We start from the raw sequence: 26,228 nt of genomic DNA on the forward strand, positions 1-26,228 counted from the left end.
GTTAATAAGATAAAGAACACGATACGGAGACCGCATACAAGAGACGAGTACGAGGGTTAATTCACCGCCAACTAAGGCTGTGCAAGTATGCGCCGTCTGCGGTGACTGCCAAGCTGTCGCTGAAACGCGAACGTGTCCGTCGCATACCCCGATCACGTGTACACCATTCTCGACTCCAGCCAGCATCTCGACAAGTTCTGAACTCGGCTTAACAGCGAGAGTTTTATACCCCCAAACGTAAAACGTATTACGGAGCTCTCTCTCCCCGAACTTGCATTCGCAGTACAAAGTTCCGGTCTTGTTAGCTTATGTCCTCGTCTCTAAGCTGAAAGTAGCGTAAGCCTTTTTAATGACGGCGAACCGGCAAGATATTCATGCAAGAGACGTGGCACGTTTTCGCAAGAGAGGATCTTCATTATTTCGCTCTTCTTGTTTTCTTGTACGACGGAAATACTCCGATTTGTGCAACTACGATCGCGCCTCGACGCTTTCTGAAAACGTGATCGGTAGCTGGCGAGACTCCGTCGAGGCACATTATTAACAGTGTGTTACGCGAATCTTGTTCAGATTTATCGTTCAATTTTCCTCGACCAACCATACTCACATATTATTTCGATGTATCTAAAAGAACACGTACGTTAAATTCTTTCTATAATATCCGGTTTCAATGATTTTTTTACGGTTATCCTTTTCAGATTTTCAGATTTTTTTCATATAGTTTCGGTTTGTGCTTTTTATCATAACAATAAACTGTGAAATCCGATTTAATGAAATCCCGTGTCGAGTCAAGTGTGGAATGCATGCGATTTTCGATATGTAGCACGCGGATTTTCAACTCGATGAATAAACGTGCCAAATATTCTCGTACGAATCGATGCTCACGACAGCGAATCGATAAATAATCAATCGGCGACTATCATGTTGAGCGAATCGGCCAAATCGTCGCGTCAAAAACACCAGGACGGCAGCGGAATGGTCGGCCAATGGCGACAGCTGCCAACAACGCGTGCAATTTTACGTATCGCGAACGTATCGGTGCGCCGCGTATATATTGCAATGTTTTTCGTCACATAAAAAAATACACAGACATTGTCCGGCGCGATACGGCAATCTGTGAGAGCGTCAAATCCATCATCGGCCGTCCTAGCGGATATTACGTGTGACATACTAACGAATATCAAAGGAATGGTTTCATGGCGTTGTGCCTTCGACAAATGTTATCAGACGCGTGCGTGACGTTGATTAATGCGAGGAAAGCCCGCGGGATATCGAAATCTCCTCATCACTGTGTAAATGATATTTAACACACAAAAAATATGCCTATAAATATCCTTTTTTGTTCAAACATGATCGATAATGTATTCTTCAAATCTCTACAAATCGGAGGAATATTTTCCCGTAAATATTTTATTTGCGAGAATGATTATATATATAATTATATCCAATCAATGGTGAGATTTACTCTTATCTCGATTTCTAACTTTATTCTATAAATATCGAGGAGAGTAGGCAGTATTCAAGATTAACAAGTTAAAACTTAGACTATTCTCTTACGTTCGCGAGCTGTCTAAAAAGTACGCGGATCAACTGGGAGAAGGAGAGAGTATCACCGTAAAATTCAAAATCCCAAGGGTCATCGAGAAGAAGTAGGGTCGAAATGATGCCGCCTATTTTGCAGGGCTGACTTTTGCAGCTTCCGCCACTGTGGAAGCGGTTATACGGCACGTCCGACTGCAGGAAGTCCGTTACTACTATCCACCTGACGGCTTGTATCCCTGGAACGTGCGTCGATTTCTTCTCCCGGTTTAATTCTAAATCTATAACAACTGACATTACGATCCATTTTCCGTGTATTATCTTCTAATTTTTTATTAATCCACCAGTTATGTCTCTCTCAAGTTTCAATTTTACAATCATATTTCGTTTCACATATACAAATTGTTGTTTCAATTTCCATCCTTTTTGACACTATTCTAGCCATAGACTTAAAAAAATAGACTGCGCATCCCTATACAAAAGACTGTGTTTTAAACATTAGAAAGAGAGAGAGAGCGATAGCGGTCGGATCTCTTTTTCTCTCGCACAATTGAAGGAGAGGGGATATCGGCTGAAGGAGAACAGAAAGGCGTATATCCCCTCTCCTTCAATTGTGCGAGAGAGAAAGAGATCCGACTGCTATCGCTCTCTTTTTCTAATGTTTAAGACAGTCTTTTGTATAAGGATAGTCTATTTCTTTAAGAGTTTATGATTTTCTAGCAAATAAATTATTATTTCTTTTTTGTTTTCTCTCCTTAGAAACCATCACAAAGAACGATTAGTTTCAGACTAGCACAAACATTTGTAAAACATCATGGTCAGCCAACTGGTAAATACGTGAATGCAATATGATTTTGAGACTTGACATCTACGTCGTTCGTTCTTTATAAAAGTGATAATCATGTACGTGCATATAATAGGATGACCGATAATAGTGAGAACATGTTTCATTGTTGAAGTTTCATGCACCGAGTTTTATTGTAAAACTCGTTAACAAAGTATAAGAGAACAGGATTATTATTGAACAAACCGAAAGAGAGAATGTATAGGAGTAAGTTTTATAATGATGTTCAAAACAGATTGTGTAAATAAAACTGTTGCGTTCTAACTTTTCATGACTTCATGCATAGAGTAAAAAAGAAAAACACATTTAAAACAAAATACTTAAAGTGGTCATATGATTACACTATTCTCTATACATTATAGTTTTTATTTCTCTTGTCCTCTCTCTGCGTCTTGAATGCACCGGTATTTTTTATGAATATTGATGGAGAATTATGACGGAGTTGACTAAGAAGTCTTCTTTGTTTAATTTAACAATTTTTAACTTTTTTAGAATAAAGAAGAAAATCTCTCTCTCTCTCTCTCTCTCTCTCTCTCCTCTTCTCTCATTTTTCACAGCGCGTGTAAGTGATAAACATTGTTATTATACTATAGACATGCATTATTGCTATAAGCATACAGGATAATGAGAATTTTCTTATTTCTTTTAACGAGTCGCTATTGTATTCTTTCAGGTTTACACAAGAAACGTTAAAATATACTAAAAAATGTGGTCACTCTTTTTGACTCAAGATCTCGATAAGAGTTGTTTGTCGTTTATCTGGCAAACATGTTTTTCACCATTCATTAAAATTCTGTATTTGTTATGAGAAGTAATAAGCCTACAAGTAATAGGCTATAATTTCTAACAGCGCCCATTTTCCATTAAAGTGAAACAAATAAGTAGATATGTATATATAAGAGGATCTCCTTCGTACTTTCTGAATTACTTTGTGAAATCTTCTTGTACCTGATGTACAATATTTTTACAAATACTTTAGTGTTTAGTAGCACGAGAGTTTTAGATTTATCAAGATAAAGTGCAATAAGTTTCAATTCTCCTTTTTTACATTTTACATTTTGTTCGTTAATATCGCAGGTAACACTCGTTCGATTTATATAATTTATTAAATTTATGTTTTTTAAACGTATCCAATGTTTTTTAACCGTAAAGTATTAATAAGAAACGTTTCTATAGAAACGTTTTTAAATCCATAATTAAAAAAAGTATTAAATATTGTCAACAACTTGCCAAAAATTTAACACAGTTTCTATCATAACAAATAGGTCTGCGACTTTGCGTATGTGTACATTTATACATTATTTGACTCTCTTTACCGTTTATATATAAGTCACATTTATCCGTTAAAGACGAGTCGATCTTTGTCTTTGGAGATGTTAAGTTGTCTCTATTCGTCTCCTCGGCGCGTCATTATTTTCGATGCCTGGAAGTAAGTCTTATTTCCGTAGTTTTAACTTCTTATCTTTTTAACCTTTTAATTTTTATTTCTTGACTATATGTTCAGTTTATTTAGATCATTTTTAATAAATTGACATTAAAATAATTTCAATCTCGTAATTTTCATGTTTAATTCTTAGTACTTTTTTCTTTCTATGTTCATATTAGTCATATTATTTATTTAACTTATTTATAACTTATTTATTTTATTTCTTTGACTTTATGTTCAGTTTATATTTAGATCATTTTTAATAAATTAACATTTCAATCTCGTAATTTCATGTTTAATTTAGTACTTTTTCTTTCTTTGTTCATATTAATTACATTATTTATTTAACTTATTTTACTTTTGTCCTTTGTTTTTACGTAGGCATCGTCAAGATAATGAGATACCGAGACATTTATTATCGCTTTAGACAGCACCCTTTGTAACAGACTCCGATATAAAACACTTTGTTATTATATTTTTTCATTATATTATCTTTTATTATATACTTTCGCGCTGAAGATGACCCAAAAATAGGGTCGAAACGTTCGCTATCCTCTCTTTGTATGCTTTAATATCAATATTTATTTGATTGTATTATAAATAAATGTGTTATAACATCGACACTCGACTCGTATTGCCATTATAACTGTTTTGTTTAATTTTATATTTCGAGTCTTATATTTATTTATTTTTGTAAAAAAAGTATTTTTCATGCTATAGACAAAATAAAAACTAATTTTTAATTAAAGATCGTAAAAATTAAAAATATATATAAATAATGAAATAAATAAATAAATCTAAGTATTATTGGTCCAAATGATAAATCGATAATAAGGAAGGTGTTTGTTTAAGATCATAAAGAACGCAGATGGTATATGCCGTGTTTTATTTTATAATTTTAAAAAAGAAAAACAGTTTTATATGTACAAACATTTCGGTTCCTTTCGGACCCTCTTCAGTGTGACTATGATGATTTAATAGAACATATAAAAGAAATAGATAAAAATAAAAAATAAAACAAACAGAATTAACACTATACAAGTCGAATGGTAAAATTGTAAAAATAAACATCGGTATCGCGGTCGAGTCGGTGAAGGTAACCGATAACATTTAAATTATAACTGGATAATACGTCAATCTAACGCAAAAATTTCTTTTTACGCAAAACGTTGTCCCTTCATACTAATTTTCGTGCGATGTTAAAACATTATGTTCCTCATCCCTCGCAATAGACTACGGTCTATTTTTTTAATTTACAATCCTGTTTGTTTCTTCGCAAAGTCGTCGACCACCAAATCCGCGCTCAAACATCCCACCAAAATCCACAATAAACGCAATCCATAATAGAAATCCATAATAACGCAAACTGATAATTAGAATAATTAGCACGAAAATTAGAATGAAAAGACAACGTTTGCGTAAAAAAAGTTTTGCGTTAAATTGGCGTATTATCCAGCTATAATTTAAATGTTATCGGTTACCTTCACCGACTTGACCGCGATACCGATGTTTATTTTTAGAATTTTACCATTCGACTTATATAGTGTTATATTTCTGTTTGTTTTATTTTTCCTTTATCTATTTCTTTTATATGTTCTATTAAATCATCATAGTTATAATGAAGAGGGTCCGAAACGGACTGAAACGTTTGTACATTTGAAACTGTTTTTCTTTTTTAAAATTATAGATTTATAAAACATGCTATACCACCTGTGTTCTTCATGGTCTTAAACAAGCCTTCCTTATTATTATCGATTTAGCATTTGGATCTGTTTAAGTTCGCAAGAAAATTTATGTTCTTTTTTTTTTATCTGCTAACGCGTAAGAATAAAAATTTTAAACTTAAAATTTCTATAGAAACGTTTCTTATTAATGTTTTACGGTTAAAAAATATTACGTTTAAGAAACGTCTGTAAGACGAACATGTACTACCTGGTATTATTTTATTAATTCTATGAGAAAACGAATGTTTAATGAATAAAAGAAAAAATATTTTAAATGTATTTTAAACGTTTTTTAAACGTTTTCTTATCAGAAAAGAAACGTGTTTCTTAACATTTTTCAAGTAAACATTATCTCCAATTAGAAACGTTTTTAGAGTCAATTATGTTCAAGAGTCGATTATGAAATGTTTTGAAGAAACATTTGTGAAACGAATATGTGCTACCCATAGACATATTAACAAAGACTGCTTATAAGGTAGTGGCGGTGCCCTCCTGAGAGAAAAGAATAGCATGAATTTACTTGGGTTTGTCTTTTTCTGACACACAAGTTAATTCATGCTATCCTTTTCCATCAGAAGAACACTCCCACTTAGGTTCCACTGCCTTATAAGCAGTATATGTTAATATGTCTATATTAATATGTGCTACCTCGGAATTTATATATTTGTTACATGAAACTCGTGTAAAAAAATTGTGTATTAAATATATCAGTGTATTACATTTATATAGTTTAACATGGCACAATCTACTTTTGATGAAATAAAAATCTTTGACGATTCGGTGGATGATATGACCATTATAAAGAATATAATAACTAATATAGAAGATCAAGAGCATGCCTTTTATATTGCGGATATCGGTAATGTTCTTCGAAAGCATCAAGAATGGATTACTAAGATGCCTAAGGTCATCCCATACTTTGGTACGTATATTTTTTATTTTTATATTCTTAATAATATATTTACGGTATTAAAACTGTAACTCTATCCCAAATTTTAGCAATTAAATGTAATCCAGATCCAACGGTAATTAAAGTTCTCGCAGCTTTGAATGTCAGTTTCGATTGTGCATCCAAGGTAAAAATTCTCGTGTTTTTCTTCAATCATCTAATATGTATTATTAGATAATCTCGAGATAAAATAATATTATATATTTACGGTAGCAAGAAATAGAGCAAGTAATGCGATATGGAGTGCATGGCGATCGAATTATTTTTGCACATCCGACCAAATATCCATCTCACATAAAGTATGCTAAAAAGGTGGGCGTCGAAAAGATGACGGTTGACAATGAAAACGAGTTGTTTAAGATTAAGAATCTCTTCTCCGAAGCTAAGTAAGTTTTCAGAATAAATTTTTAAAAAATAGATTTTTAGCAAAGTGTACCTTATTTGTGTTGACCGACTGTCTCTGTATAATAGAATCGTTATACGTATACGTTGCGATGCGAAGAATACCTCAGTAATATTGGGATTAAAATTCGGTTCCGAACCGGATGAGGAAACTATAAATTTAATAAAGCTCGCAAAACATCTCGGTCTGAATTTGCACGGCTTTAGCTTCCATGTCGGTAGCCCGTGTGGAGAAATGGAGGCTTACAGAAGGGGAATCGAATTGTGCAAACAATTAATTAACATCTCCAAAGCAATTGGACACGACAATGTGCAGTTGATCGACATCGGCGGTGGATTTCCCGGAGAGAATGGAACGAATGTTGATATGGTATATATATATATATATATTCAGGGAGATTTTCTCCAATTTTTTTCCAAAATCATTTGGATCATTTCACAATATCATTTTTTTCATATTAAAAAGATCTTTATTAAATTAAAATTATTATTAAATTTTAAAAAGATGATATTCAAAACCTGAATTAATGCTAAATGAAAACAGATATTAAGCAAAACTAAATATAGTTTCCAAATTTTTCAACATAAAACGATTGTAAAAGAATTTATTAAAAGGACCCGTAATGGTAAGAAAAATATAACTTTTATAATGTTTTTATTTATCTCAATACTGTCTCTTTTAAGACATTCTTATTTGTATCATTACTATGCATGTTGTCGATTGTGCGTTTTTCATAATTCTTTTAGTTCGCCACTATTATCAATGATGCGATACAGGATCTTGATCCTAGCATAAGAGTCATTAGTGAACCAGGAAGTTATTACGTAACTTCAAGCTTTACTTTGGCTGCATATATACATTCTAAAAGAATTACTTCGAAGAATGGTAAAATGATGAGAATGTATTATATGAATTGCGGTGTATTCAATTCCTTTATAGATGAACTGTTAGGCCTGCAATCTAGAACCCCGCTATTACTTTCCGAGGTAATTCTATATTTTGTTTCACATTAAAAGGGATTTTTTATTGATAGAAAGTAATCGTCGATTCATCCGTTACAGCCAACAAGCAACGAAAAATTCCTTTCAAGTATATGGGGGCCGACTGCCGACTCGTATGATTTAATTGTCAAGGAAATGATGTTGCCCGAGGTTGAAATAGGCGATTGGTTGATTTGGAAAGATATGGGCGCTTACTCTATAGCCCTTGCTACTACATTCAATGGACTCCCAATTCCGATCGTGATACCAATCATTAGAAAGAGTCAATGGTTAGTGTGGAGAAACGAGATATATACAGTTTAATTATATTATTATTTATTCGTACGATGATTCTCACAGCTTTTAATTAAATAATTGTATAAATTGATATTTACAGGAAGAATTTTAAAGCGCAAATTGATTCAGTGTAGCAATTTGCTTCATTCTCCAAAAATCTATCGAGCAACTTGGGAGGAATAATGAGAATAATAGAGAATAATATCTTAATGAAATATAAGAAGCTCCATCAAAAATAAAATTAAATATATTAAAAATTTAGCTTCTGTAATCGATGAGAAATATTAAATTAAACTCCGTGACGTATTCTTGATATCGATATGTACATCTATAAAAATACATTCATAAAAATTTTATAAAACCTCTTGCTTAATATCAATTAATTGATATTAAGCAAGATCAAAGAAATGGCTTGGAAAATTTGATTACGCGTTTTAGAAAGTCATTTACATAATCATAGAATATAAATTTTAAGAATTATATTTTTTATGTTTTCTATTTTAACTCTCTCGATTCTATTTGGAAGTGGATATTTAATTTATGAAACAAATTCTTACTTTATATTTATATGAGATAAAGTAAAATAAAAACTTAGTTTTATATAAATGTCAAGATGCCCGGATGTAGTACAAGTCCGAAAAATAAAAGTTTAAGAAATAAAAATTTTTGCGTTTGCTTTTATCATAAGTAGGACGGAGGAAGAAAAATATGCATATTTTCTGAAAGTTTACAATTTTTCTACACGTAGACAGATATATCATATTGACTGTACAATTTCATTAATAATTGCACAGCAAAAATTGCAGTGAAATTTTTATACGAGTTTACTTGGGATGATTGCGTTTATTTTGATAATTTTTCAACATATGTTATCGTATTTCTTATTTTTAACACTGACTGTGACGACTGTAAACGCACGCTAAATCCAGCATATTATATAAATGAGTTATACCAGGTAATACGTTTGTGAGATTTACTCTTATCTCGATTTCTATAACTTTGTTCTACGATATCGAGTAAGCAGTGTTCAAGATTAACAAGTCAAAACTTAGACTTTTCTCTTCGCGAGCTGCCTAAAAAGTGCACGGATCAACTGGAAAAAGGAGAGAGTGCCACCGTAAAATTCAAAATCCCAAGAGTCATCGAGAGTGGAGAGGGGATAGGGCGGAAAACGACCTTTGCAAGGTCGACCTTTCTCAGCTTCCGCTGTTGAAGCTGTTATACGACATAGTACGTCCGACTACAGGAAGTCCGTTACTACTATCCACCTGATGGCTTGTATTCCTGGAACGTGCGTCGATTTCTCTTCTCCCGGTTTAATTCTAAATCTATAACAACTGACATTGCGATCTATTTTTCGTGTATTATTTTCTAATTTTTTATTAATCTACCTTTCTTAAGTTTCTCAATTTTACGATCATATTTTTATTGTTTCCAATTCACATATACAAATTGTTACTTCAGTTTCCATCTTTCTCGAAACTATTCTACCAAGGAAACTATTATTTCTCTTTTGTTTTCTTTCCCCCTAGAAACCATTGCAAAGAACGATTAGTTTCAGACTAGCACAAGTTTTTAAAACATATCATGGTCGGTCAACTGGTAAATACGTGAATGCAATACGATTTTAAGACTTAACATCTACGTCGTTCGTTCTTTATAAAAATGGTAATCATGTACGTGCATATAATATAGGATGACCGGCGGTAGTGAAAACATATTTCATTGTTGGAGTTTTATGCATCGAGTTTTATTGTAAAACTCGTTAACAAAGTATCAGAGAATAAAATTATTGAACAAACCGAGAGAGAGAGAGAGAGTACATAGAAATAAATTTTATAACAATGTTTAAAACAGATCGTATAAATAAACAGTTGCGTTCTAACTTTTCATGACTCCATGCATAGATTAAATAAGAAAAACACATTTAAAATAAAATACTTAAAGTGATCGCACGATTACATTATTCTCTATATATATTTCTCTTGTCCTCTCTCTGCATCTTGAATGCACCAGTATTTTTTATGAATGTTGATGAAGGATTATGATGGAATTGACTAAGAAGTCTTCTTTTTTTAATTTAGCAATTTTTAACTTTTTTAGAATAAGGAAGAAAATGTAATCTCTCTCTCTCTTTCTGTCTCTCTTTCCTCTCTCATTTTTCATAGTGTGTGTAAATGATAAATATTAAGTTATTACTATAGGCGAGCACGCAGGATAACTGAAAATTTTCTTATCCCTTTTAACGAATCGCGATTGTAAACTTTTGGATTTGTATATTTTCGGTTTGAAACGTTAAAATATACTAGAAAATATGCTTATTTTTTTTCTCAAGATCTCGATACGTTTGTCAGATATATACAGGATGATTCAAAATAATCTATTGCCCTTAAAATGACATATTCTTGATATACAATTTCTAAGATGACTTTTCCTTTTGCAAAATTTTGTTCGAAGCTTAGTTTTTGAATTATGAAAGGAAATAGTTAATTTATTACTGGCCGAGTATGAGGCAGGCAAAAGCGGTGCGATTCACCGTCAAACGCGAACGTTTACGTGAGACGCCTGCTGCTATCAGCTAACGATGATAATAATGATTATGAACGAATGAGGGAGACAAAGTGTGTGTGTGTGTATGTTCGCATACATGTATATGTTTATGCATACTATCATGTATAGCGATCAGTTGATTGCAGCAGGTGCCCCCCCCCCCCCCGCCACGTAAGCGCTAGCATTTGACGATGAGTCGCGTCGCTCTTGCTTATCTCTTATACTCATTTCGTAATAAGTTAACTATTTCCTTTTGTAATTCAAAAAATTAAGCTTCGGACAATACTTTGCAAAAGAAAAAGTCATTTCAGAATTGAGTCAGAAATAAATGTCATTTTAAGGATAATAGGTTATTTTGAATCACTTTATATTCTTTATTAAAATTCTATATTTGTTCGTTTAAAGTAAGGTAAAAATAATGGACTATTATTTCTAATAGTTCTCATTTTCTATTAAGTGGGAGAGATAAGTAATAATATATAAGAAAATTTCGTTCTTAACGTTTGAATTACTTTATAAAATTTCCTTGTATCTAATGTACATTTTTAAAAATACTTTAGTGTTTAGTAGCACGAGAGTTTTAGATTTATCAAGGTAAAGTGCAATAAGTATATTTTCTTTTTTTACATTTTATCCGCTAATAATTTACATATTTGTTATATGAAACTATAACAATGTAACTTAATTAAAATATACTGTGAAATACCTAATATACAATAAGATTATATTATACACCTTTTGTTAAAAAATCCTGCAAACACGTTTGTAACTATGTTATTTAATAAACATGTTTACTAGATAAAACATAATTATATGTTTTATTCATTTTTTTAATTAACTTGTATAACATATATTTATAAAATTAACTTGTATAACATATAAAATTAAATAATTAATTATTTACAATCTTTTAAAGAAGAGAAAGAAAGTCGTGTATTAAATATACCAGTGTGTGTTTGTTCGAAATTCGTCGAGCAATAAAAAATTAAGACTCGGGTAATCGTACCCGATTAAAAAGAGAGTCGCGGGCCCGACTGTTCATTCGGCGCCCCTGGCAGCCGGTAGCAAGATATCGCTTTGTTAGCGAAAATTCAAAACAGCCTTCGTCCTTCTCGAAAGATCTAATAATAACAAACCGCACATTAGATCGTTAAATTTAAACGTTGTCTCAACCACCGTCGAGTTTAGGAAAAATCGGGATCTTTCGAGAAGGGCTTGGGTATAAATTGACGCGATCGATGAGCACTGCGCCTTTTGTCTAAAAGTATCCGACGCGCTCATTTCGCTCTCTTAGATTAAAAGTTCTTTCCGTTGCTCGCGGAATCTATCGAATCTCTCCGTTGCTTGCGGATTCTATAAAATTCAGCTCGAATTTTTTTGATCTCCCGTTAGTGTGAATTTATTAAGATAGTGCATTTATAATTATATTTAATAAAGGACAAGACTTTTTGTACATATATATATATAAATCTGAACTTATTGCCTTCTCTATTCCGCGTCGTTCTCTTTCTTTCGTGCCGCGCTCACTTCCCGGTCTATTCTCGCGCTCTCTCAAACAGTGTTACATTTGTAATTGAACATGGCACGATCTACTTTTGATGAAATAAAAATCTTTGACGATTTCATGGATGATATGGACATTATAAAAACTAATATAACTAATATGGAAGATCAAGAATATGCTTTTTATATCGCGGATATCGATAATGTTCTTCGAAAGCATCAAGAATGGATGTTGTTATTCGTATTTTTTATATTGAACTGATTGTGACGACTGTAAACGCATGTTAAATCAAGCAAGCCAAGCAAGTTATATAAACAAGTTATACAAGTTAATATGCTTGTAATAATTAAATACAAGAATTACAATTTTTCAATTATTAAACTCTTAAATCGATTCTTCGTGTTGCCTATTACGGTATCAATTTCGCAAAGCACATTTTTTCCTCCTGCCTTGCTTTTGATTCGACGAAGCTAGTTCGCCGTCGACGCGAACGCGGCACTAAGTATGCATAGACGGGTTTCCGGTTCGGGTACGCGTTTGGATTTCACCTTTACGACCCGTTGGGTCGGTCCTGGTAACTAGTTGGCATGGTGCCATGCATAGAAGCGCGCGCTAATAAGTATACACCTGCTTCGATACCTACACTCGCTAATACTCGAGTGGCTGACAAATGCTCCAATATCCGCCGCCCGTTCGCGTTCAGCCGATACCAAGATGAGTTTCCTTCAGTGTTCGACCAACTTTTTATTCGCTCGGGCATGCTCTACTTCGTGTCAGGTCACGGCGCGGAGCAACGTATATATATCTAGAGAAATCGCTACGTTGACATACTTACAGTTGAGAATAAATTTACCTCGATCTTTTATCGGATGAGTAAAAATGGTGAAAATTCCACATTATATAATATTGAATAATTTTATATAAGAATTTTTGCAAGTTTACAAAGACTTCATATATATTTCACGTATCTTGCTGTTAAACACAATAATAGAAACGATAAGATTTTAATATAATAATATAACAGAAGAAAAGAGGGAGTACTAGGCTAATGAGAGTCAAGCGCAGTAATAAAAACGCAATCAATAATCCTAAAGAAATTTTTCTTTTAATGTAGCTCCCCTTGTTTCGGTTAATTTTTTGATCGTCTTTAACTAATATGTACGAAAATAAAGAAAATCATGAATACTCAATAGCTTCGTCAGTATTCTTGATCTTATCGACCTTCTCTTTTCATATATACTATGCTGAAGATGATCAAAAAGTTGACCGAGACGTCCATGGAGACATATTAAAAGAAAAATGTTCCAAAAATATTGGTCGCACTGTTGTTAGCCCAGTTTTCTCTTGTTCTTGTTATTAATATCGATTTTATATCCGGAGCGACCTTTCGCTATATAAATGCAAGTAGTGCAAAAATCGCTTATTGGATTACGTGGCAGAACTTCAGTAGGAAAATATGGTCAGCGGCGATATGAGGGCGAATATGAGAGATAAGGGTGGATTACAGTCGGCGGAGATCTATCGCAAGCTGAGTTCTCCGGATTAACCCTTTGCGTTCGTGAATCCAACTGGGTTAACCGCGTCCTATTTTCTATCTCTCTTTCTCTTTCTCTATTTTCGGCATGCGGCTTGATTGGCTTCACCGCAGTTTTCACGGAGAAATGGCGAATTGGCTGTCAATCCATTGCAAATACACGTGGATGGTGACGGATTAAGAATCGGGGTTACGAAGGCCGATTCGATCGACCGCCTCTTTCACGTTTTTTTCGGCGAGAGTTGTATTTTCGAAGGACCAATTTCATGCGCGTCACACTGTGAATGACGCTGCTTTATAACCCTGAATTGTGGTCGCATTGAATCAATAGCCGGTTGCCGTGCACGGACACACTCTCCGCTCCGTGATTTGTATTTGTTCCATTCCGATAGTTCGTTATACAGACATACACATTTTCCCGCAGGGTTGACAAGGATTGGAACACGGAATTTATAAAAAATGATCGTTAAATAAAATTTATTCTACGCGTTTCACATTAAAACATTAAAGAGACAAAATGATGTCATTAATATGTACTCTTACTAATAGTTTTACGTTGTGCAAGTTTTATTCGGATAAAAAAAATAAACGAAAAGACGCATAAATTATAATATTAAAAATAAATACTAAAAACTCTAGATCTAATATAAAATAAATTATCAAAATAAGGCATCATGTGTCATCAATAATGTTTTTCTTGAAGAAAAATACTGCAATTGCTAATAATATAAGACAGAAAGTTGTTTATATAAGACATAGAAAATTATTTATTTATATATTATATTATTTTCTCGAATTCTCGCATAATGTGTCTACAATGTGTCGTCAAACCTGCCAATCAGATGAGATCAGATATTTAATCAACCTCTCTTAGCGAAAAAAGATTATACAACATATTCATTTTCATGACATTAAACAATTTCTATATTTCTTTATTTCATGTTTTTAATACCGCTTGGCATTATGCTGTAGTATTACAAGCTTTGTTCAAGCTGATTTTTCATTACCTTCATTTCTATATAATTATTTTCACATGTTTCATTTCAGTGCATATTATTTATATAATTAATCATTAAATACTCTAATTCTCTCTCTCTCTTTCTCTGAATATTTTTACCTATAAAATGTGAAACGCGAACAACTTTATGATATTGCAATATTTGTTGCTCGCCCGCATTATAAAGTTTGACAAATAAAACAATGCATTCGCTATTTATTTATAATTTCAATTGACGGACCGAGACCTGGTATATTATAGGTAACTTGGTGAGTCCTTTGTGTGTGTGTGTGTGTGTGTGTGTGTGTGTGTGTGTGTGTGTGTGTGTGTGTGTGTGTGTGTGTGTGTGTGTGTGTGTGTGTGTGTGTGTGTGTGTGTGTGTGTGTGTGTGAGAGGGTGAGAGAGAGAAGTACTATTGTAACACTTCAATACGAGAAATATATATACTATTATATACCGAAATATTGTAACACGATTTCATTTAATTAATTTACGACAAACGAATGGCTCTAGTAAATTAGCAATATTGAGCATGCAATTTATGCTTAAAAACAACATCGTGGACTTTGTGAATCAATAGGTACGTACGTCAACATCTTTGAAAATGCAATTAGCTTAATTTAGCTACATGTACTGCGTTTATTAATGTTACACGGTTTTTATTTTGTCAGACGTAAAATGTGAAACGTAAAATTCAATTGCGCAATTATTAATATCTATAATGATCCATTAATAAACTTGTATAATTTTTCAAAAATTACATATATACTATGAATAACTTAACAACAAAAGATACAAATTGCCGGAGAATAACGATGGCTGACGTTAAATTTAACGACCCACTTTTAATGATAGATCAATAAATCACCAACTGTTCGCAATCTGCGAATTGAATCAGAAGCGTCGAAATCAGTGTTTCCCCTCTATCGCGTGACCAGGGTGATTTTCCAGAAGGGTCGACGCCTTAGAAAAACCATACATTCGCACTTTTTACCCAGAGTGTCTCCAGAGAGAGGTTGACACTGCGCGGAATGACAGATCAAAGGAACCGGCGTACCTAATTGCTATTTACCCTGAGCAACGCTGTAGTAAGCGAGCTAGCCACCGCATTATCCTTTCCGGAAACGATCACTTCCTCGTGGTTCGTCGGCTGGCGCGTTTCCACGGTTCTCAGGAGGATTGTCGACCGTTCATAAGACGAGCTCGTCTCGGAGACTCGTTACAAGGGACCGCGACTCTCTCCCCCCGTCGGAATTTTCATATCCAAATAGTGCTCGACATCGAGCGATGTTTCAACCAAACGCGAGAAGAGAGGGAGGAGGAAGCCTACTTTGGCGCGAGCAAATGTTTGAGAAAAATAAAATAACGTCTCAGAATCGAACGTGTTATTCGCCGCCGCCAGAAGGTAAACGGCCTCTCCGCTATAAAAATTTTCGCTATTTTTCTAACATGAATTTGAACCCCCACGGCTCTTTTCCTTCTTCTCGGTCTTACACCATCTCGCGTGCCAAAGTATACATTCTGTAAATAGAACACTTGCATTAGCTGTCTAAGCGGCTTGAGCAAGTCTTTTCGCTTGCCGATAATATATTTAGACGTAAATATATAACGAGTGACTGAAAAATAGCTAGTGCTGCACGAGCGAATATAAATGCGAAATAAATTGATCTTTTACAAAAATTCCAACAAGATTTTCCAAGATGTTACACGAGATCTTATCGTTTTTCTTATCATCTTATTTCTCTCGAGATGAGCAGCTAATACCGAGATACTTTTGTATCTTTGTTATCAATCCTGTTCAGATATCAAAAGTTTCTTGAAGCGAAACGTTCTGTACATTTGTTCGGAAAATGTTGTAAGAGATAGGAATGTCGTGTGCACGAGATGCCGCAAGATCGAATGTGTGGAAGACATGGAAGTTCATAACATTGCACGGGAGACAAAACTAGCTCTATGCTGAACTCGATTTTCCGGCTGTCGTTAAATTAACGGGCATTCTTCCGACTACAGTTTTCTCGCTCGTCGTTCGCCTTTTCTCCACGGACTCATTCTGAATCGCGTTTCCGGTAGATGTGTGAAAACGGAATGTTATCCGTGCAAATAATTTCGAAAAACGCGTTTATCTTTCTATGTCGGATGCTTCCAATGGATTCGAAACATTATCTGAACAGAAATAATTAAGTATTGTAACAACTTTTCCAAGCATATTTCATCGCAGGATAAAATATTGCCAGGTTGATTCGACAAGACAAAGTAAATTTGCTGTCAATTACAACTCAAAAGTACATATTTAATATTTATATTGAAGAATTTATTAATATTAAAAATATTTATATCGAAGAAGTTATTAATTTCTCTACAATGTATAATGTATGCAAAATTAAATCGCTAAGTTTCTTTTTAAATCTGTGGAAGAGCTACGACTATTGCTAACGAATGTTACTCCTACTCGGTTGGATCACGTGAAAAACGACTTACTGTTCTTTTTCAGGATTAGTGTCCACGAAAGAAGGGTCAAAAAGAAGTAAAGGAAAGAGGACGCAGGAGGAATCTACTGCGAAGTGAGAAGCGAAAAGACGACAAAGAACATCCGTGAAAGAAAGAGATGCTTGCAATGGAAAGGAAAACGCAGGAGGACAAGTCTTTATGGGGGCGAATAACTCAGACCCTCTTATTGAAACTTACACCCGAAAATGGATTAAGACGGCTCGTATGGAATTTGTCGAAGTTTCCGAGACGCGTAATTTATTCTTGCTTCGATCGTACCTTTCCATTTTAGGAAACCACATAACTTGGATATTCTATGGACACTTTATGCCGCGTCCCCGAGCAATTGACCTCCTTATAAGAATATCTTAGTCTGCATTGTATTTAACGTGATGTCACATGTAACGTACATGTGATGTAAATACAATTGATAATCAAGATTGTCATCATGTGAGAACATGTATGTGACAATATACTTTGATATTTATGAATTATTTACAAATATCTGACAGGTAAAGGCATATCTGACGTTGATTCTTAAAATACAACATTATTGCACGTCTCTATTGAACACGAGAGAGGAAGTTAAGGAACATCGTGCGATATTCTTGAACCGCAAGGTATCGATTGGCAGAGGTAAACTCGTCTGCTAAAGCTATTTCTTTAGTGCATATACGTAGAGAATATATGTACACGTAGAATATATGTTACGGCTCAGCTGAGTACACATTTTTTTCCTTTTCCCTCCAAATTATTAATAAAGTTTTTATATCAGACGACATATCTCTGATATAAAAAGATAAATGTATCAGCGAGAAAATGCAGAAAGAAAATATGTAATTAGGCAATTCATCATGTGAATATGTGTTAGATTATTTAAACACTTTTATAAAATGAATAAAAAAATTTTAACATTATAACGAATATTTGATAACAAGCGTTGATATTAATCCGCCTGCATTATATAATATATTATATATTATCGCACATGTTTTTTAAATATCTGATTCGGAGATATTTATATATTGCTTTTTTAATTAATAATAATTAACTCGTACACATTAAGCATCGAAACTTGTTGATAATTAATAAATTAATAAAATTGATCGACAGTGGCAACAACTCTTAAACATTGATATCTTTTAATTGAATCCAAAAAACATGATTTTCATTAAAAATCGATTGATGCTTACGTCTATACTTATATCTTCAGATATCCATCCATCTTCCATCTTTTTGTGTATTTCTTTTATGAAAGTGCAAAGGATAGGACTTTTGGAAAATAGAGGATAAAACTAGGGCAAAACTAAAGCGGGATAAAAGTAAGGGTTCGAAATCCACAGCATTTTGGACGGATATGAAATTGCGTGACACTACCGCGACGTGAACGAAATATCCGTCTTTCTCCGCCACGTGACATTCATACCTCGAGGCTTCGACAGGCGGCCTCGAGATCATGAACGAATCTTTTCTAAAAAGTAACTTTCTATTCGCCGATCAGCGATTTTGCTGAATTGTCTCGATATTTGCGTCTACGCGGATCATGTGTCGGATCAAATGATCGAATTTTACTTATTTTCAAAAACAGAAATTTAAAACCTGGAATAATTTATTTTCAAAAACAGAAATTTAAAACCTGGAAAATGATAAGGATACTGATTTCTTGAAAATATAATATAAATGTGATTTCTCTTTGTTTCACTTTGTCTCTATTTATTGCAATCTTTAGTAATGATGGCGAAAAATGCGCGGAAATGTTTCTAATAAAATAATTTCTATCAAAGTGTATCTTACGTACCCCCTATATGTTTCATATTCATAACGAAGTAACCAGACTAGTTACTTTGGTTCTAGATCTCCCATTCATTCATATGCAGTTTCTCGCTCGTTCGTTCATGAAACACGTTCATATATAATTGGTCTAATCTAATCTCAGTTTCTCGTACTATACCAAACAAACTGCAACAATACCGCGTCTAGCCATTTGGAAATATCCCGTCGTAATTGCCGTGGAAGGTGATATTACAGAGTGCCCTGTGGATCATAACCGATATATCACGGTGATATTACACGCTGTGTATATCCGCAACAATACCAAAACTTACTATACGCGAATACGCAACTACTGTACTGATTCAGTGTCATTATAAATCGTGGAGAGGCGTAAGCTAAAGGGTTCCGGAACTAGAGTGTTGGAATTAAATTTCGCACAAACAACGCGTTTCGCGAATGGCACACAAGGGTAAGGGAAATAAACGACGGCATAAGAAAAATGGTGAAATTCGAAGACACAAGAAAGAATATGTTTTTTTATATAAATATCTCAAATACATTGTAAATTAATATTAATATAATTTATTTATTTATTTATAGTGCAGGCATGATTATAAGACAAAGAAAAAGAGAAATGAATTTAGCACGAAATTTATCTCGCCTCTTTACGTTAGATATTACATACTAAAGTTGAAGTAAATGAACATTAATTTGTATGAACTAAAACATATCACCAAATCAATATTAATGAAGAGAGACATATATATTGGATTTATATGAATATAAATTGATTTATGTCATTTTCTTTGCTCGAATGAAATTTTATTTTATTAAACAGTGACACGTACAAAAAAATGTAAAATTGTAAAATTGTAAAATTGTAAAATTGTAAAATGAAATAGATCAACATTGCGCAAATACATTAATTGAAGAAAATCGTGATGAACAGGGTAACAGCTGGACAAATAAATACGAGAAATGGCAGACTAGTTGCGTTCTGTTCATTGGAGATATTAAAAACGTAAAGAAGGTCTTTTGTGTAAACATCCTCCTAACGTTCGAATTAAATTTTGCAAAGACCAGCGCGATTCCATCCGTGACAAAATCGGATAAGAAGAATAAGGGGAGGGGAAAAATGTTAACAGGCACGCAAGTAATATAAAGCGATATCTTTTCGGCGTACGGTCGCGTTCTTGTGGAAGCACAAAAAGGGTTGCTGGTTTGCGGAATTGCCTTGCTCGCCAAATATCCGGATGATCATTGCTCTACAATGCGCACCGTATAAATAACTCCCTAACGAGGTAAAAAGAAGTAAAGGAAATTCTTTTACAGATAGAGGGAGACTTTTGAAACACATCCGTAGATTTTATTTAATGCGTTCATTTAATGCATCTGATTATTATTAAAAGTGATCGCATTTTTTGATAACGGAATATAAGTGTTAAAATTTCGATTAATTTAATTTCTTAGGTATATAAATTCTTTTTTTTTATTAGAAAGAAAATCTTATTTTAGATAAGAATTATTTTTTTTATCATTTATTTCACTTTCTTATTCAAAGGACACGCTGTATTCTAATATTCCACTCGGAAGGAGCAATAATATTGGAGAATGCAGTAGTTCCCTCGTTTATCACGCGTATAATTGCGCTCACTTTACGCCCGCTATACGAATACCGGAATATACGCGTCGGCTCAATGTCGTTATAAATCGTACCGCGCGCGGCATCACGGGGGTTGGGATCGCGGTGCCCGGAATTAAATTTCGCGAGGAGCAACGTGTTCCCGCTGCGACGGGCTGGAGCGAAGAAGACGAAAACGCTGTCGCACCCGGGAATGGAAAACAACGTTCCTAGCACGCGGAACGGAAACGGTATCCTATAAGATAAATTTTCGAGCATGGCGGAATAATTGCAAGCGTGAGGACGGAAAACGGAAGACTGAGGAAGGAATAGTTTACTCATTTTTAAATTAGCATGAAAGTAATATTCCAAAATGGAGATCACAATCATGAAAAACGACCAATGTTTCATGAAATACATCGATATGTGTTAAAATAAAAAACTATCTCGCGCAAAAAAAAGATTGCAAATATAAATATATAGTTTTTTCTTGCTATAAATATATGTATCCTGTCATTAATAAATATATTATATATTTATTTATTTATTTATCTTATATTTAAATATTCTTTATTTATTTATTTTATATAAATATTTCTTTATTATGGAAATACTGAGATAGTGCCAATGTAATCAAGATCATGAATCGTTAGTTTGGATATTTTTGTTCAAAAATTCTCGTAGTGCGTTTCGCATTCATGATTGTATAAATCACGACAGCGTGTAGTAAAAGAAATAGCAGGCAATATTAAATTTTGTACGTGAGCGAAGCGTTGCCATTGCGCCCGAATAGAGACAGAGCAAAGAAGAGAATGGGAAGACGGTGATGGTGATGGTAGTACAAGGGAACGGGGGAAAACAATGTTGCGGCATGTCGGTGTGCAGCCACCCCTCGCAAACGTCTCTGCGACGGCTTGTGTGCGAACCGGCTGTCCCATCATTTATCGTCAAAACACCCTGAAAATGCCTCAAGCTTCGCGGGCTGTAATAATTGAAGAGACTTGCGCGCACACGCATGAAAGAGGGAGAGAGAGAGACGAGGCGAAATTGAGGTGAGGTAAATTGAGAGCCGTCTTTGGATTAAGGGAGGAGGATGAAGACGCTTGCTGCCATATGCGTCCGCGGCAATACAGCTATGCTCTTAGTAAATTATTGCGAACGGATACGTGCAACATTGCTGCATTGCACCACATCGCTCGACTCGCAATTCTATAAGGAATATATACGGGATCTGTTACAAGAGAGAGAAAGACAGATATAATTTGTGTATTTTCTCTAACTCTTAGGCTTTATATTAATAATAACGATCTATAATTTGTCACAAAATTATATGAATATTTTTATCATGAATTTTAATGGAATATTCGAGTCTCTATTCGAGCGCAATGGCAACGCTTCGCTCACGTACAAAATTTAATATTGCCTGCTATTTCTTTTACTACACGCTGTCGCGATTTATACGATCACGAATGCGAAACGCACTACGAGAATTTTCGAACAAAAATATCCAAATTAACGATTCATGATCTTGATTACATTGGCACTATCTCAGTATTTCCATAATAAAGAAATATTTATATAAAATAAATAAATAGAGAATATATAAATATAAATGTGAAAATATATATATGTGAAGAAATATGTATCTAGATACACAAAACATGTGTGTATCTAGATACATTAGAGTCTGTCTTGATGCTAATCATAAATCGTAGATTCTGAAATGCATTAATCAATTTGCAGCTTTTATATGTATATATATGTTGTAATATAATATAGATGGAAAATTTTTTTGAAAAGTAATACAATTTTAGCTTAAAATTAAATTAAATTATTATATATATACAGGATGAGTCAAAAGTATGTTTTAAAAATTTGTGAGCGTGTTCCTGGATAAAAAGGAAGAACAAATGTTCATATGAACATATGGTCGCAAATGCTTTGTTGTCGAGATAATGGACATAAATCAGCAGTATCAAATAATGCTTTATTTGAACGTTTGCAATTTTGTTATTGTTGTTTGTTTTTTTTCGTTCAAATAAAGCATTATTTGATACTGCTGATTTATGTCCATTATCTCGACAACAAAGCATTTGCGACCATATGTTCATATGAACATTTGTTCTTTCTTTTTATCCAGGAACACGCTCACAAATTTTTAAAACATACTTTTGACTCACCCTGTATATATATATATATATATATATATATATATATATATATAAAATTGTATATAAAATTTAGAATTTTATATTATTTTTAAATTTAATTATTTTTAATTATTTTTAAACCCTTTTATATTTAAATTAATATATATAATAACAAATCACTATCGACAAGATAAAGCAAGTATCTCATTTATGTCGATAAGGCCATTAAATTTTGATGTATTAAATTTCTACATTAATCATCACGATTAGACGCATCTGTTATCGCCAATGCTTGAGATGTATCTTCCGACGGCGAGGCCGCTAATGAAGCGTAAAACAAATTAATTATCACACGGTATCATCATTACGGCAACAACTCTTTCTAGTATTAATTACAGTTTTAATTACGCAATCTGTTAGCCGATTACAAACGAGATGATTTAACAATCGGGTCAAATGGACAAAACTATTTATAATAATTATTGGTAATAATTACTGTTGACAATAATAACATAATAATTGTTATAAAATAGTATTAATAGATTTAATTAATACTATTATATAATTACTAGTTAATCTATTTTAAAAATAGGATCGGAGTTGGTGTAATATAATATATTCCGATAATTGATTTAATACGATATATGATTGTATATGATACAATACATATTCTATTACGATATCGAATTTAATTAGTTCTCAAGATAATATTGCATATTTAAATATATTACACGAAAGGAAAAAGTGTAATGATCGACGGCGCTTTATCTCAGTCAGTAGAGTCATATAGAGTGCACTTGCGACATGGGAGATAAATTGAAATGCGTTAGCCATACGGCATCCTATTACAGTAATAATCATTAGAATTAATCATCATCATAATCGGCGAACGACGTTGGTTACGTTTAACGGGCTAACGGTAATTATTATATGGCTAATCGAGTTAACGGCGTTAGTCGGCTGAGGTAACAAATTATTGCCGATGTAATTTCAACGTTTCATTATCTTAAGTGCTCGCGCCGACGAATGTATCGGGCTATTTTCCCGGCATTAACGCCGACTATAATTTTTCTACATGCGGTCCGCGATGCGTGGGCGTTTCTCTGGCCGAATGAATCAATTGAACAGTGCCGCTATATCGGAATAGCAATTATACTTTATTACGAGCGATCGGTACTGTCTCTATGCACGATACTCTCGTTTGCGAATTTCGTGCATTAAATTCTGCCTTGTAAATGGCCCGCTATTTTCCATGCAATCGAGCCCAAAATATTTATAACCGTACACCGTATGCATATCGAATCGAGTACAATCGATATTAATGTTCTTCTTATATTTGGGCGAGATTTTACAATCGTTCGTCACACGCACGTATTATGGCGGAAAACAACTGGTCCCATTTCTTTTCTCGTTGTTTGTCATACACAGAATACGCGATGAGTTTTTAGCGCGGAATAAAGTTTCTTTTCACTTATAAAGAAGATGACCATGTACCACAATCTTTTTAATGTCATTAAAAATATTTTTTAATTATTAAAAATTAGAAATGAAGTTTACTATAAAAAAATTCTAAAATAAAAACAAAAATAAATAACAAAATTATAATTTATGCTTTCGCGATTGAATTTGTTAGAGTCCTTTAATATTGTATTTAATATATATATATATATATATATATATATATATATATTACTAATATATTACTAATATTTAATATTGCTAATTAAATATTGAAATATTGATAATATATTTGAACTTTACGTAGTTAATTGGAAATTCTAGCAGGTTTAAAAATTATTATTAGTTTTTCTTGAAAGGATTTTGCGAACGGCAGTTTGTCGAATCGTACGCGTCTCGAGAGAGTCGAGGAATAGCTAGTGTACCAAGAGTAGGTTCGCCGGAGGGACGGGGATGGAAAGGAGCCATTTCACGGAATGAAGATGTATGCGAAGAATCAGGAAGTCGCTGCTTGCCTTCCTGCAGCAGAGAAGCTAAAGCACTTTCGTCTCCGGGACGGGCGACGCAAGAGAACATTAGACACCCCCGTCGGAGAAACCGAAGCTGCGTCAACGGCGACGACGGAATTGCACGTGAATTTATTTATTTCGTCCGTACGCTGTGTGTTTCGCTCCTTTTTTTCTACCAGGGAAAATCGCGAGAAAATCGCGCCGACTGCGAACGACGAGGAATGCGTTAAAGGCAAATGAAAAATACACGAACAACGTTCCGTATATTTGAAAAAGAAACCGCTAACTCACCGTAAGAACAGAGATGAAAAATGTATTCTTCCAAAATGCTCGAGTGACATTTATAACGTTTTAATTGCGCTAAAAGAGAAAAAAAAACTTGGAAGAAAATCTCGAAATTTTAGAAAAAGTTTCGATTATGCCATCGTAACAATATTATCCTCACGATATTATAAATTATTTGTGCTTCTGATCGTTAAATTTTCGTATTAACATATTTTCAATTACATTTATACTGAAGGATTTATTCGACGATAATGATCGATATGACGGCAAAGTTAATTTTCTCGTTTTGATTTTAATGTGATTATCGCAAAACGTTCGCCACGTGGATTTCGCGAGAATCGTTTAACATCGGTCTGGCTGGCGCTTCGGCAAAAACTGCACTTCGGTGACCCAAATGCGCGTCTGGCACGGTGGATAGAGCTTTATTTTAAAGGGTATAAAAAGCGCCCTTTTTGCGATCGTTCGATCCTGCCGTGTCCGCGACGCAACGTAAAAACGCACCCTATTGCGCGCATTCGACTTTGATCGCTTGACACTATCGGTGGATCGATCCAGACGAGCATATCGGTCGTTCATCATCAGCTAAAGTTGATAAAACTTTGTCCTCGAGCAGGGTCAAGTAACTTGGAAAGTCGACTAATAAAGTGTGCCGTGATGAGACATGCAATGATTAATTTAATTATTCTCTCTCTCTTTCTCTGTCTACTCCGTTTAAATATTGATTTCAATTTTCCATCGTTCTCGACGGCAAAATTGTCATAAAAATTTGCCGATTACATTTTCGATGACCTCTTTAGCAAAGCCCTTCAGATTATTTTCTGTCATCGATATCAAGTGCCAGTCGAAAGTTAGGTGGCGATGAGATTAAGATCTAATTTGAATAACTGCGCGAGAGATAACTTTTATGAGAGAGAGCTCCGAGATAGAAAGTAATTACGCGTATATTGGAATGAGCGCGTATTAATTAAAGAAGTTCTATTTCAACACAAGCGAATTAGCTTGCAAATTTGTAATAGCAACAATAGAAAATATAAGATTCTTTAAAAACCTAGCGAGAAAATTTATTATAAATTTTCTACTTTTAAATTGATATGTATATATATGTACATTGGGAAACAATGTATATAGAAATTAAAGACAATTAAAAATCTTCGAGAATAAAATCTTAAGAAAATCTGTAATAAGCGGAGAATGTATAGTT

General features: G+C 33.7%; 2 protein-coding genes across 11 annotated transcripts in view; one reads left to right on the forward strand and one right to left on the reverse strand.

The window, feature by feature from the left end:
• The window catches only part of LOC145974940 (agrin), a 324,984-nt gene that overhangs the window by 92,892 nt on the left and 205,864 nt on the right, over positions 1-26,228 (reverse strand). The gene's annotated exons all lie outside the window — the stretch shown is intronic.
• Positions 3,301-9,114, forward strand: LOC145974941 (ornithine decarboxylase 2-like). 3 transcript variants are annotated; one of them, XM_083105066.1, is made up of 9 exons: positions 3,736-3,809; positions 4,188-4,367; positions 6,260-6,452; positions 6,530-6,606; positions 6,693-6,865; positions 6,951-7,251; positions 7,629-7,868; positions 7,944-8,152; positions 8,260-9,114. In XM_083105066.1, the coding sequence occupies exons 3-9, from the start codon at positions 6,266-6,268 to the stop codon at positions 8,291-8,293; spliced, it is 1,221 nt and encodes a 406-aa protein (XP_082961192.1). In that variant the 5' UTR covers positions 3,736-3,809; positions 4,188-4,367; positions 6,260-6,265; the 3' UTR covers positions 8,294-9,114. The 3 variants fall into 3 exon arrangements, with proteins under 3 accessions (XP_082961191.1, XP_082961193.1, XP_082961192.1); XM_083105065.1 differs by lacking the exons at positions 3,736-3,809; positions 4,188-4,367 and adding an exon at positions 3,301-3,457; XM_083105067.1 differs by lacking the exon at positions 4,188-4,367 and having other exon boundaries at positions 3,725-3,809.

The sequence above is a fragment of the Camponotus vicinus genome, unplaced genomic scaffold (genome assembly GCF_025532165.1).
Source record: "Camponotus vicinus isolate PSW18456_S1 unplaced genomic scaffold, iyCamVici1.0 SCAF_7, whole genome shotgun sequence".
In the NCBI taxonomy this organism is placed as follows: Eukaryota; Metazoa; Arthropoda; class Insecta; order Hymenoptera; family Formicidae; genus Camponotus; species Camponotus vicinus.

Coding starts and splice junctions, on each gene's coding strand:
- LOC145974941 (XM_083105065.1), top strand. CDS start 6,266: ATGGCACAATCTACTTTTGATGAAATAAAAATCTTTGACGATTCGGTG. Junction 6,453..6,529: donor TAAGGTCATCCCATACTTTG/GTACGTATATTT, acceptor CCCAAATTTTAG/CAATTAAATGTAATCCAGAT. Junction 8,153..8,259: donor ATCATTAGAAAGAGTCAATG/GTTAGTGTGGAG, acceptor TGATATTTACAG/GAAGAATTTTAAAGCGCAAA.